The sequence below is a fragment of the Phaethon aethereus genome (genome assembly GCF_964289735.1).
Source record: "Phaethon aethereus genome assembly, chromosome: 6".
Lineage (NCBI taxonomy): Eukaryota > Metazoa > Chordata > Aves > Phaethontiformes > Phaethontidae > Phaethon > Phaethon aethereus.
The window spans coordinates 13,699,199-13,713,448 of record NC_138580.1 but is presented as its reverse complement, the minus strand read 5'-3'; the positions used below and the strand labels follow the sequence as shown (position 1 = coordinate 13,713,448).

Genomic DNA, 14,250 nt, shown 5'->3' with positions numbered 1-14,250 from the left:
TCCCAAAGGGCAAGAGATCACACACTGATCCTGGAGAGCTGGTAACTATCTCAGATATGTTCTTCTAGTTAGAGTTCATTATTCAAATAAAACTACCAGGCACTTTCTGCTAGTAAAGAAAGCTAACTGCAAAAGTAGGAGAGCATGTAGATTTACCTAGTGATGCGTATGAGCCTGGGGGCAAGGCTGCAGCAGAACTGAAGGGGGTGGATGCTCCAGAAGACGTCACTTTTGACTTGGCACTAGCTGCTGCATTCACATCGACGTCACTGCGGGATCGCTGCAGAGATCCTGGTGTTGACACAGATTTTGTACTTACTGTAGATGCTGCAGATGGGAGTGGGAGATCCAGAATAAAGAAGATTAATTTTTTGAGCTGTGTGCTTCAAAGAGCCTGACAAGCAGTTTAATGTACTATTTTTAACTCTCCCTGCTGGCACTAAAATACCTCAACTAAGAATGCTTTATCAGGGCAATGTGGGCTTCCCCACACTTCCTGCAAAGATATTTCAATGCTGACCTGATGCTACCTCTAAGAACTTTATCAGACACTAACCTAAATCCTGAGATCAAAAAGGCTGCCAGGCCAGTAATAAATTTCTAACAGAACCTAGATGGGAAAGTCCAACCACAGTACTCATTACCATCTTGTGAGTTGCTGGCCAAAACAGACCTGCAGGTCCTTCAGTCCAGGTTCTAACTAACAACTTCCTTCCCAGGACCTCATCTTCTCATGAGGACTGCTGTTCCCACCACTTATGGGAACTTGATGCTTACCCTCTTAAGCATGAAGCTTGTCCATTCAGCTGCAAGCAAATGTGCATTTGTGTGCACAGTCAAGTAGGTTCCACACCAATAGCTCCTTGCATCAAAGGTGTCAGCAGGGTGTCGTGTATACACAAACCAGACAGAACCCAACCTTAGTCAGGTGTAGAAGGCAGCTTATCTTCTACCAACAAAGTTTTGTCTGTTATATTGTATATTGAAGTTTACTATTTATTGTATGCATTTACTTAGGACAGGAAAGCTGCACCTAAGTATTCCACCTAACAATAAAAACAGACTAGCAACGAGATGGAATTTAACACTGTAGGACTTAGTGGAGGCATCGCCTGCACGCAAGTGCTGAAACCACAGAGAATAAATGACAGAAAATTGTAAAGCTGAATGCACCATTAGACTATGAAGCTGTATGTCTTAACGTCAGCAGTAGTTTATTCCATCCATTGCACAGCTAAACATACCTTGGCTACAACTTTCAAGGCTTTTTAAGCCTTCCCTTCAGGTGCAAGCAATAACAGATTTACTAACTTTCAAAAGCATCATTGTATCAGCAGTTGATGCACAGAATGTGGTGTACAACCCAAAACTAATTAAAAATTTTACATAATAAGTTGCCATTTTAAGGAGCAGTAAATAGTGATCAAAGTTGTTCTTTGCATATCCTAGTGTCTGAAATTCTCATTCTAATTCATCACACTTCCTCAACAACATGTGAGTGCATTTTTCAGCTCCTGTTCTCACCTCTAGATGTAGTACTTCCAGTAGGACTTCTTTTGGCAGACAACGGACGGCTAGAATTTAATATAAATATTTATTAAAACAAAACTGTTATTTCATAGTCATCAGTAACAGTGCTACTCTGTTCCCTCGGTACACAACCGAGTTAACAGTAAGTTATTTATATACAGGAATACACTAACAAAACTTATTTAACAAATACAGCACCACCATGAAATTCTTTACAAATCACTAAGAAAAAAATTACCATGCACATTACTTGAGGAAGAAGAGATTTTTAAGAACACTTTTTGTACATAAGTTAGATATTTTTCATATAGGTCTAACACTTAGGCTCCAAATATCTGCAATTTAAGTTCACTGTATCTCTAAGAGAAGTAAGATACATATATTCAACCCAAGAGTAACATTGATTTTGCAGTTACAACTCAAATTTCGTTTAGTCTTTTTTTTTTTTTTCTCTTACATGGAAAGAGGCAGACTTACACCTCTAAACACGGAATTTGAATCCAAGCGTTGTTTTAAGCACACCTTGAAGGAATTACTAACAATATCTGCTGAGCACAAAAAGCTTCCTTGAAAATTATTTATGATATCAAGATAATGATTTCTTTTTTTAAGACAGTAGTGGGTTTCGACGCCTTTTTAATAATAAGTTAGCGTAACAAAAAAAAAAAAAAATTTTTTTGGAATAACCAAGCGTTGAGGTCAAACAATGACCAGATCAGACAAAGCAATGGATGGCTCCCTTCAATTCAATGGAGCTATCTGCAGTTGTTTAAATCAAGAGGTAGTGACATTGAAGGACTTACTTGAGACTCTCCTGGGAGCTGGAGGAGGAGCGATCCGACTGGGGCAAGGACACAATGCTGTCAGAGTTCTTCAAGTGTGATTGCAGGGCCTTCTGGTAGGAAGACTCCAAGGTGTGGTACAAATGCTCTGCCTCCCTGCTGAAGTGATTGTGGAAACCCCAGTAACACCTGAAAGCAAGGCACAATACCGTGAACATTTTCTTGTTGTATTTTAGAGGGCAGTGGAGCACAGTTACAGTCAGAGCCCTTTTCACTACTGGCATTAGTGGGCTCATCAGCCCAGTCGCGTCAACCACCTACTGCCCCTATGATGCACTTAAGACATATCACTTCCTTCAACCCATTGTGTTGCTCAAACAGCTGCACAGAAGACAAATCAAATGAAAGTAAGAAAAGAGGAATGTACCATTTGGTGCATTGTGAAAACACAAGTAGCCAAACAAAGCTTTATTACAGAGAAACCTTCATCCCTCCGGCTGTCTACTGTACATGAGAAATGGTAGACCCAACTAGACTAATACTAGTTTGGGATTGGGTGCTCAACAGCAACTTCAAAAACATGCCAAAAGCAGAACACACATGCATGGGCCCACTTCAGGAAAGTCCCAGCTGCAGCTGTTTTCTTCCTTAAGTTTAACAAACAGCTCTCCTACAATGCTGCAGAGGCAAATCTTGTGTACTGACTTGAGGCTGTTGACTGTCTTTTGGGGAAGAAATAACAAAGAAAAGGAAAGAGATGCTCCTATAGACTTCCAATTAGTGCCACGCTGAAAACAGAAGAACATTTTAAGATGAGAGGAGAATTCCTCTCTGGTCCAGATCTCCTGGCTGATGACTAACCACCATTCACTCTCATCACAAAAGAGATGAAAGCGCTCAGCACTTTTCAGGGGATAACTAACAGGCAGTTTAAGAGTAAGATCGCTAGCTCAAATGAATCGGGAATTGTTTGTGTGTGACAGCCAGTCCTCAGAGCCTCGGAGAAGTCACATGCTTTCTCACATCACTAGAAAGAAACAAATTTCTGTCTTACAATCAGCCACCCTGTTAATTAAGAAACACGGGAAGAGAGAATTAAGCATGCTCTCTGAAGTCTCATGCCATTCTCCTTGTTGCCTGTTCAGCTTAACTGGTCACCTGCTGTGAAGTCTCGGTGCCTACTGTATTTTTCAGTGATGGACACATTCCCTTTCAAAAGGATTTAAACAGTCCTACTGTGAAAAAACTCTGCTTGTAACATAGCATTTAGATTAAGTTCCTGTAGCGTTCTGTTCAAAAGAGCATGATCCTAGTGTATCAGCATACTACCGTAAGTACACACATATTCATGGAAATGGAAGATATCTTCCACAGAAGAAAATTAATTGCAAATATTAAAGTTTCTTGTAGATACACACAAAGATATTATTTCAGTGTCACAAAATATTTCCTTCATTTAGGATACCATTTAGCAGTGTATTAGCACAAGGACTTTTATTTCAAGAGTGACAAATAACAATAGACTCTTTCGATTGGAACAATCATCCAACTCCCTGACCAATTCAAGGGTGACCAAAAATTAAAGCATGTTATATGGGCATTGTCCAAATGCCTCAAACAGTGACAGGCTTGCGGCATCGACCACCTCTCTAGGAAGCCTGTTCCAGTGTTTGACCACCCTCTCAGTAAAGAAATGCTTCCTAAAGTCCAGTCTAAACTTCCCCTGGCGCAGCTTTGAACCATTCCCATGCGTCCTATCACTGGATCCCAGGGAGAAGAGCTCAGCATCTCCCTTTCCACCTCCCCTCATGAGGAAGCTGTAGAGAGCAGTGAGGTCACCCCTCAGCCTCCCTTTCTCCAAACTAGACAAACTCAGAGTCCTCAGCGACTCCTCACAGGACATTCCTTCCAGCCTTTTCACTGGCTTTGTTGCTCTCCTCTGGAAACATTCAAGGACCTTCACATCCTTCTTAAGATTGTGGGGCCCAGAACTGCACCCAGTACTCCAGGTGAGGCTGCACCATCGCTGAATACAGCGGAATAATCACCTCTTTTGACCAGCTGGGCATACTGTGTTTGATACACCCCAGCATGGAGTTTGCCCTCTCGCCTGCCAGGGCACACTGCTGACTCCTTAGTGAGCCTGTTGTCAACCAGCACCCCCAGATCTCTTTCTGCAGGGCTGCTCCCCAGCCACTCCTCTCCCAATTTATACTTGTGCCTGGCATTACTCCGTCCTAGGTCTTGCATACAAGTCAAAAAGAAAAGAAAAAAGCATATTAGAAGTAATTTTTGTACTAAACAGAAGAAATCTCAGTTAATTGCAAGCAACAAAAACATCAAAAAGAAAGACTAGGTTACTAGTTCTCAACTCTAGACTCTTGAAGAACTCAGGTAAGCATTTTACCTGCTCAGGCACATAAAAAGGTAATAAAATATTACAAGAACAAAGTGAAGCAAGCACCATTAGAAGATACTATACATATATAACTCAGCCCTATGTGATCACCTCATATGACATCTCCTGCTGAAGTACACACTCGCATTAAAGCCATGGGAAAGTTGGCATCAACTGCCAGGAGAACATAACTTGTCTGGACTTCAGTCTCCAACGTGCAATACCACTGACTCACAACACAACAGGGGCAAAGAAGGGGAGGAAGAAAAGACACCAACAACAGCTTCCACTTACTTTCTTGCTTCTATCCTGGCTTCAGAGTCTGCATCATGAATGCCCTTCTTTATCGTTTCAGCTAACACTGATATGTGTCTGAAATAAGAAAGAAAACATTATCCAGCAGTCCCAGAAGATGCACCACACTTATAAACAAATGACTAATATGATTTTGCCTTGGTCTCCAAGAACAAAGAGTTCATCACATCCTCCCATTTCCATGCAAGATCCTTTAGAACCTTTATTTATTTACTCTTTTAAGTCAGTTTTATTTCACCCACGTTGCTGACTAGGAAAAGGCAAGCAGCATTCTTCGTACGTCAGTCTTTAGTTAGCTATTGAAACTGCCTGGGTGCAAAACCACTCTCTTAAACCTTAGTCAGTCTTGTGCAGTCCAGGGCTAAGGAAATTGTGTCCCACTCTCTTTTCCCATAATTACTTTCACTGTTCATTAGCTTGAAGTACTGTAGAAGGCTCAGAAGCTCCTGATAGATGTGTAGTACCCTTCACCTCATCATCTCACTTTAGGGTGCAAAGGGGGGCGGGGTGGGGAGCAGAAATCTCTTGAGTTCGGGGATTTGGCCATGTTTACCAGGGCTGGCAGAGGAGACAGACTCACCGCACTCTTTCTGCCAAAACTATAGGAATGAATAGTGTGTGTGTACATATATATGTGCTTTTTTGTGGCAAAAATCTCTGCTAGAGCTACCCAATATAGTCTCACCTCCTAGATTATCCTCTCTCCAGGATTAACCTCCCCAGTAGGGGAGAATTAACCCACTTGTTTTCAAAGCTTACCTTTCTAGGGAGTGCGTTTGCCACTCCTGCAACAGCAAGTCTAAAAATTCAAAACAGCGCCTGAGAGAAGGAAGAGAAGAAATGCTGAGCTCTAAATTAACAGAGGCACACTGACTTTGCCATACCTGCCTCTGAACAACAGCCATCTTTTGTTATGAAGCTTTTTGGGACATTAGGATTCAGTAACAACCCCAATAAAAACATCAACATCTCTACAAACGCCATCAATGAACAGTCTGAAGGCACCTCCCTACGGAGAAGTCTGAAGAGAGGGCTGACATAAAACAATCCAGAAAGCCCCCTTTTTCATTAAACAGGATACAAACCCAGAAGGTCCATGCTAATGATACTTCGTACCTGTTAGTGCAGGCTGCACAGGGAAAGTTCACATTTAGCTTCCTAGGGAGACAGATCTTTTCAACTTTAATCTCCCTTCCTCATTTCAAGAAAATAAGGCACAAGCGTGCTGTTATTTGTTCAAACTCAGCAACCACAAAGCTCTTCTTTTTGTTTAACTAGAACTAGCTAATCTAGATGGACCAGGCAAGAGTCTCCCAATGAGGTACTGGACTGAAGTACACTTAGATTTTAAGTGCAGAGAAGACCATTAGCACATCCAGTCCAACATCCAGATGACACTATCACAGAACACTACTCATGCTGACTGGCTCAAAGAAAATGTGTCACTATAACGGCTAGTAGTGGGAAATAGGAACATGTCTGTAAAGAAGTCAAAATAGTATGATGTTATAATGACATGTAAACACAGACTAATTTAAAGAACATTTTTCTTTGAGGAAAGTGCTGTAGCTTACACAAGATAGCTGACTGAGTTTGATCCCAGCTCATGGGGGAGAATGAGATGCATTCTTTACTAAGTGTGTATATTAACCCTTTTCATGAATAAAAACAGATACATGAATGTTATCAGAAAGTACATGTGAACCTATTTACTGGTAAAAAAAGAGAAGAAATTCAAACTAAATGCTCACCTTCTAACTGCAACAGACTTGGAGGTACAATTACTGGTTATGATGGGTATTAATCGAGGGATGTGCGTATGCTAGAAGAAAGCAAACAGCAAAAACAGAAAGAAATCTTTAAATCACAGTTCTATGGAATGAAAGGCCATCTCCTTCAGCCACCCCAGCCTAGTATGTAGATACTTATTTTTCTTCAATCTTAAAAGTAGAACTCCTAAATAAAGGAACACCAACAGATATGGACAGATATTTTTATTATTTAAAAAAAATTTATATATTATCTGTTAAAATACCTTTAACAGACGTTTTATTTTCTTCTATAACAGGCTCCAAGTGAGTCAAGGAGCTGAAGTCACTACAAGAGGATCTAAACTGTCAGCGGTGACAACTTGAGATATCAGGCTATCTACAGCTTCGCCAATGAATCACTAGGCAGAAGTCACATTTGTGACCTAACGGCTTTAGGAAATGTGCACTGCCTGTGAGGAGTTTTAGAGCATAATTAAGAGAATGAGTCTGTCCTGCAAGGCAGGTTTAAAATACATTCAAAGAAAAAAGTTTGCTCAGCTCTTAGAGACTTAGAAGTCTATCTTAGTCTGCAAAGAAACACTTTTCCTACTATTTTGGCAGAGCTTAACCGTCATCATCTACACAAGGCTGCGTGACACGTCCGACAACCAAGCCCAGCCCAACCAGAAAAGTACATTAAGCACTTAATTTCATTTTCACTGCAGCAACATTCATGTTTTCTCAGAGACACTACGTAATTTGAAAATGATAACATTTTGTTCTCTTTTGATGTATACTTACTCGAATGATTAATCTAACTGCTACAACACCTGAAGTGGCCATGACTTTGGCACTATTCGGAATTAGATTAAAAATTGTTGGCATGATGGCTTCGGCCCCATGGTCAAACTTGTTTCCCAGAACTGATGACAAATGTCTGAAAAACAGAAAGAAGTCATGCTGGTAAGTGTGCTGAGGATTAAGCGAGTCAGACTTGTGCAGAACATCTGACATAAGCACATCTGATATCTCACTCTTCCCAACTGGCACACCCTCCCAAAGTCCAAAGGACAGAGAACACAATGTTTCAAAAAAAGAAGTTCCTTTACATTCTTTTCAAACTTACATTCTACATTCATTTGAACTGTGGAAAACAGTAAGCTCATCATAAAGTAAATAAAGTAACTAGCACAGCTAAAAATTTATTATCAAATGGCACGATTCTGAAAGAATGCACTTTCCTGAACTTGTTAGTCTGTATCACAGTTTCTCTGAACCTGTCTATTTTGCCTTAATAAGCACAAATTTCAAAAAAGCTGTTAGAAACACTGCCACGCCCTTTTTCTTGAAGCATTTCACAAAGGATAAACCATCAAAAATAAAAACTAGCTCAATCCGAACCAGAACAAAACATACGCATTTTCAGCTTTATTGTTCAATCTTTCCCTACTCGGTGCATGAAGGCTTGCTCATTCTTTCAGCATATCTCAAATCAGCATCATCCAACACTCAGAAACACAGTTTGGCCACCATTAGTAGCCTACATGGACATGGTTGTAAACAGCTGCAGCAATATCATATTCTACATACAGTTATATAGTTATATAGTATTAGCAGCATGAGTTACATCCTAGATGTGTTTTAACCAGTGTCTGTTCCTTTTCTTCTACATCACATTTCAAGCTCATTTAGAAAGTAAACTTACCCCAACGTGATACAAGCCTCTCGCACTACTTGAGACCGCAGGTCTTTAGCAGATAATTTAAATGCTCCATCCAAAAGTCTTAAGTGTTGGAAGAAGTTATCATATTCTGCAGCTCCAGCCAAAAGTAAGGAGCGGATTTTTTTCAACTGTTAGCACCATAAGAGAAAGCAGTGACTGTTAATGAGCAGTAAGTACAAGGACAGTTATGTTCAGGGCTGGTACTTGGTTTCCAGGATCCTTGTACAACTGTTCTTCAATATGCATTGAGGAACTCTGTTCTTAAAGTCTAAGCAATTTCATTATTTCAGATCTTATATTCACATACTAAGTACGATAATATAACTACACTACCTGTTCTAGGAATCCAGAAGTGTTGCATACAGCTACTCAAACTGTATTGTTAATAACGCAAACATTACTTTTTAAGTCAAAAGATATCTTAACAGTTCTCCTTTATTCCCATAAGAAACCACCCATTTACAACAGCTTCTAAAGCTTAGGTCCTCTCACAGTTGACTATTGTATTAAAAAGATGGTAGACTTAAAGGGCATGGCTCATACACAGATCTGAGTAATACTGACTTACATCTAGAGTATGCCCATTGACCTCATTAAAATAATTATCTGGCTCTAGTAGAAATGGAACCCTGACCCCATCAAAATGTGAAATTCTCTATTAATATTACGGGGACCACCATTTTAACTTATAGACATTCTTTTGGAGATCTTCACAGGCCCCCATGTATACTGATGCATCTGTAGAGTGCCTCGATTTAAGCTCATTTACTCAGCATAGCAAAGAAAAAAATTGAAGGAAGCTAAATCAGCACAGTTTGCCACTCAGATCTGTAATACACGACTTGACAGATATGTCAAAGTTGCTACACCAGTGATGAAAACCTACAAGCGTAGACAAGATCATGCATCTGTATCATGAAAACACAGCTTAAGTCAGTAAATAAAACTCAGTCTTGGCAGGCATGTAACATCTGATTTTTCACTTCCACAATTTCCCACATAGTAATTCATTCACAACCTAAACATGTAAATTCTTTCTGAACTGTTTTACACCTCCTTTTACAAAGGTATAGATAAGTTCCCTATAACCAAGTGATTTTCTGCTTCATCAGAAAGTTTTGAGATATTCTGAATACCACTTCTGACATTTTGATTTCAGCATCTGCTAGAAAATTTCTAGCTTTACGTCTGGATTTGCTGCATGACTTCCAGTTCAGCCTGATGCCATCTTGACAGGTTCTTGTATATCAAATAGCATTTTCCTTCACAGATGTAGTTTAAATTAAGTCTCATAAGGAAACATTTCCCCCAATAACAGATGTTCACCACTTCAACCACATTCTAGCCTTACTCTGAGATTCTCTCAGTACCCTCTTCAAGGGATTAAGTTCAGTGTAGGAAAACCTTATATTAAGAGAGTTCATATCTAGGTTCACTACTTACTGCAGAAACTCTCTGCTCCCAGTCGTGCTTATCATCTGATAGTATCTCTCTTATTTTGTTTATGGATTCCTCAAGATCCCGGCTGGAATAAATCTGCAAATTTAAATACAGAGTAGAACCATAATGCAAGATTTACTCCAGAAAATCAGATCATTTCCCAACTACATTCTTACATCCTTTGCTCCTCAATACTTAAATGTCATGTGCTAGCCTTGGATACAGCTGGCTTTCCATAATGCAAAGAATTTACACCCATTTCCTGCAATCAAAAATTACTAAATACCACAACATGATTAAAGTATCATCTTTTCCTATTTTATTTTCACAATTTTAAGCAGCACTCCTGCAGCTACTAGTGGCTATATTAGTGAAGACCTACGAAAGATCATGAGTGGATACATGTGCTGTTCACCTGTCCCAAAAATAAAGCTCTGGTGAAGGACAGGGGATATGTGACATCTCAGATATCCAGCTAAATCTACCAGCAAACATGCACTATCCAGTTGTGGCACTCACAACAGCAGTGATCCCAGACACACAAGTTGGAATTATTGCTTTCAGTTCCCAGATGGTACAGATGAAGTGTAGAGAGGCTTCTGCTGACTTCGGTTTTTGTTTGAGCAGATTGCACAGTGCAGCATGCACATCCAGTTCCAGCTCAATGTCCGTTCCTGTGATACCTCCATCACAACCGTCCCATCCCCATTCCCTCCACTTTTGAGGGTTTCACATAACCACTGGCAGATACCACCATTTAAGACCTTCCTCCCTCCAACTTCCACTTGCCTTCCCCTTGAAGAAGATTTGCCAACATCACAATGAAGCACAATTTGCCAGAGATTAGGACTAGATCCCATATCCATCTTCTGCTTTTTAGTATTGTGTGTTTTAACACGTACTTCTACTTACCTGAACCGTTGGGACATCTTCAAATGCCTTAATGAAGTCTTCTTCATCCACAGCACCCGCTCCCTCTTTGGCTGCTGACATACAAATGAAAAAGCCTTTTCAATCTTCTTATCAACAAGAGAATCAATTAAGAAACCACCAGCTATCAAGGCACCTAATCAGGAAAAGTTGACTATCCATGCAGCCTCTGAGTGCTGCAGATGTAATGAAAGCAGAGACAGGGAAATTCAATACCAGGCATAGCTAGACATTCACAGCATCCTTCAACTCCTAGGCACAGGGGGCACATTAGGGAAGTCATTACAGTAGTCACGCAACAGTTATGGGACACAGTCTGAAAGATGAAAGGGAATATTTACTTTAATTATATGGGAGATTTTATTTTAAAGGATTTAATCCTATCTGTAATAGATGAAGGTACAGATCTGACAGGTGAAAACACAGACAAATGATAAGGAAGATAAACAGTCTCTGGAATACTAATCAGAATAGAGACTGTCTGACGGAGGGAACTTTTCCTGTTTCTCTAGGTCACATGTAGAATTACAATCACATGTAGAATTACTTCTCACGTTCAGAATTATTGCTCAGTTTTCTTTCTGCACCTTCATTACCAGCAATGCCCAGAGGTCTTAGAAGAAAGCCAACGCATCAGGTTTAGATTGCATGGGCTGAAGTTTAGCATGTAGCTGTAAGCAACCTGCCTCTGTTCAGCTAAAGAGTTGCAGCTATAAAGGCAAAAATCAACACACTGCAACACTGACATGATTTACCCATAGCCCTCAGTGCATATCCACACAGATCCAACCTTTCACAAATGCAAAACGCATTACAGGGATGTGGGGACTGCTTGAAGATTCATCCTACCCAAGTCTGGTCGTGGCATGCAGACATCGTACACACAATGATTTCATAGGGGAAAAGGTGTTACTGGGTCCTGGGGCCAGTCTGGAAGTCCTTGCAATAAGGTCAAGCATGAACTCTATAAATATTCCACATAAAGGTCAATCCATATATGCTATTGGCTTACTTGAAGACTTGGAGCCCAGAGCTGCAGACCCAAGTCTGCGGGTAGTCCCCATCCCAACTCTACGTGAGTTTGCAGGGGCCTTTGAAGATGTAGAGGAGCTAGCTGAGGAAGGTCTGTTCCCATCCACGGAGTCTTCATCGTCAAAAATTTTATCTGCCAAAAAAAAAAGCACACTCAACTATAATTTCGATGAAGCAAAGGGATGTCCCAAGGAACATGCCCACACGATGGCAAACATGCTGCATGTTCAGGTTTGCTCTGCCAACTCTTGTCTCAGCAGTGTCTTCATGCTAGAAATCCAGTTATTCATGAATGACCACCAGGCCACTGAACCCAATCCTTTTCTATTGCAGCCACTATGTTATAAACCCTTTCAATGAATGCATTCAGATAAAAAGAATAAACTTCAAATCTATAGCAGAAAGATGCAAGCCACTGATAATACTTGGGGTGTCTACGGCCTGTATCTCTGATGTTTATGCTTCCAAGAGCTATTTTGCGATGGGCTGCAGTGAAGCCAAGACCATGAGCAAATCCGAGATCCAAGTGTGGAGGGGATCAGGCAGTACAGGCTGCCCTGTAACATCGTGCTAAATGCCTGCACCAGATCGAGAATAAACAGGGTAAGCCAGGAAAGATTGCATGGCAACACCCATGCTGTTGATAAACCACAGACCATTAATCACAGAGGCATCCAGAGCTACAAATCCTCTTTAATTTTTCAAATGACCACCAGAGATTCTTTACAAGCAAATAGAAAAAATTACCTCATATTCATAAAAGCCATAAGGTGAATTAAAACTTATTGAATCCTCTGTGTACATCTAAAGGGAATTGCAGCCTCTACCTCCAAATGCGAACATAAATTAACTTAGAATGAATTACAGTCACTTTGATTCTCAGTGAAGGTCACTTCGATTCCAAAGGAGTGCTTATATTGCAGTTTTACACAGATTAGCTAACCCACTTTAAAAACCGGCCTTAGGTTGAAAGGTGACGAAGTGTTTGGGCAGCTGATACAGATGGTGCACATTATTTATTGAGGCCAGAAAAGCCACTTCAGTCCCCATCATTTAGCTTCTCCACACTAAACACTTCATTCAAGATTTGAGACCTGCTTCATGTCCATCCCTCTGCAACAGTCCAAGGCATGCACCCACTCTCCATCGTTTCAGGAACATTGCCTTTGCAAAATTTCACTTGGCAAAAACTCAAGCAGGTGCTTTAATCCATCCCTATTCAAGAAAGCACCTGGGAATATCTAGTAACAAATACAGGCTCCTAGTAACACTAGGAGTTAACACTAATGAGTGAAATTCAATACAGATTGAGCTTTCTGAAAGTAAGAAAACAAATAGCAGAGACATATTCTAGGGGAGGCAAAAGAACAGAAAGAAAAGCCTGTACTGTCCTCAGCACAACAGCCATAAGGAGTTTTCCCTGCCCAAAGTCACATTGGCTCAGTAACAGCTGGGCACAGGAGAACCATCAGAAATAATTTAAAAACCTAAACCCCACATTTCTGATATGCACCCATGCACATGATGCCATGCTCCAATCACAGCACAGCACTGAAGTGACAGGTAGACAACAGCAAATGTTTACGGTTGGACTCGATGATCTTAAAGGTCTTTTCCAACCTGAATGGTTCTATGGTTCTATCCAGCAAGTTAAGAAAGGTAGCTTGCAAGGACATCTCTCCCCTTAATTTTGACATCCAAGCAGTCTTGGAATATGGGAATGGGCTAGGAAAAGAGTAACATCTAAAGGCAAGAGGTAATATAATAACAAGTACTTGGACTGCTGTTCAGCCAAAAGTGAACAAGAAAAAAGTGAACATATGAACTTTAACATCAAGAAATGTAAGGTCACACAGCTAAGGAGAAGAACGTAAGCCACATTAGGATGTGGGTGCTCTCTAACTCAGTGCCCTAAGGCAGCCACAGAGACTGTACTACCTCCCTATTGACACCGGTCATGTTCTGACACACCTAATTCAAAAATAATTTGAAAAGAGCTCAGGGAAGAACCGTGAGAACAATTAAAGGATTGGAAAATATGTTTTTAGTTAAATTACATGAAAATTCACTGCAGGGGACTGCTTAGCCTGGCCAGATTCTTAACAAGTTGCTTGATTATATTTTGTGTTAACACAGCAACTCAAGATTTATTAACACAGTTTTCCAGTGTGATTTGTTAACACTGGTTCTCACCTAATAGAAAAATATACAACAAGGCCATTTGCTGGAAGTTAAAAATAACTGAAATTTCTGAATTGCCTTTTTTCCCTCCCTTTGTTTTTTTAAATCTCTATTTTTTGCAATAAGCAGAGGACTGACTCCCTGCAAGGTTAGGAGGTGTGTCACCCA

The 14,250-nt window shown here is 40.4% G+C and overlaps 1 protein-coding gene across 8 annotated transcripts in view; it reads right to left on the bottom strand.

Annotated features, from left to right (window-relative positions):
* Nucleotides 1-14,250, bottom strand: part of CLASP1 (cytoplasmic linker associated protein 1) — a gene marked incomplete at its 3' end in the record, with an annotated part of 171,384 nt that overhangs the window by 81,898 nt on the left and 75,236 nt on the right. For all 8 annotated transcript variants that reach the window (XM_082001361.1, XM_082001367.1, XM_082001363.1 and 5 more), the window contains exons 8-18: nucleotides 11,882-12,034; nucleotides 10,852-10,925; nucleotides 9,943-10,035; nucleotides 8,482-8,627; nucleotides 7,578-7,713; nucleotides 6,777-6,847; nucleotides 5,785-5,844; nucleotides 5,005-5,082; nucleotides 2,334-2,501; nucleotides 1,525-1,574; nucleotides 157-327 (exon numbers count right to left, since the gene is read on the bottom strand). In XM_082001361.1, the coding sequence (XP_081857487.1) occupies nucleotides 157-327; nucleotides 1,525-1,574; nucleotides 2,334-2,501; nucleotides 5,005-5,082; nucleotides 5,785-5,844; nucleotides 6,777-6,847; nucleotides 7,578-7,713; nucleotides 8,482-8,627; nucleotides 9,943-10,035; nucleotides 10,852-10,925; nucleotides 11,882-12,034 (1,200 nt within the window). The remainder of the gene's footprint in view (nucleotides 1-156; nucleotides 328-1,524; nucleotides 1,575-2,333; nucleotides 2,502-5,004; nucleotides 5,083-5,784; nucleotides 5,845-6,776; nucleotides 6,848-7,577; nucleotides 7,714-8,481; nucleotides 8,628-9,942; nucleotides 10,036-10,851; nucleotides 10,926-11,881; nucleotides 12,035-14,250) is intronic.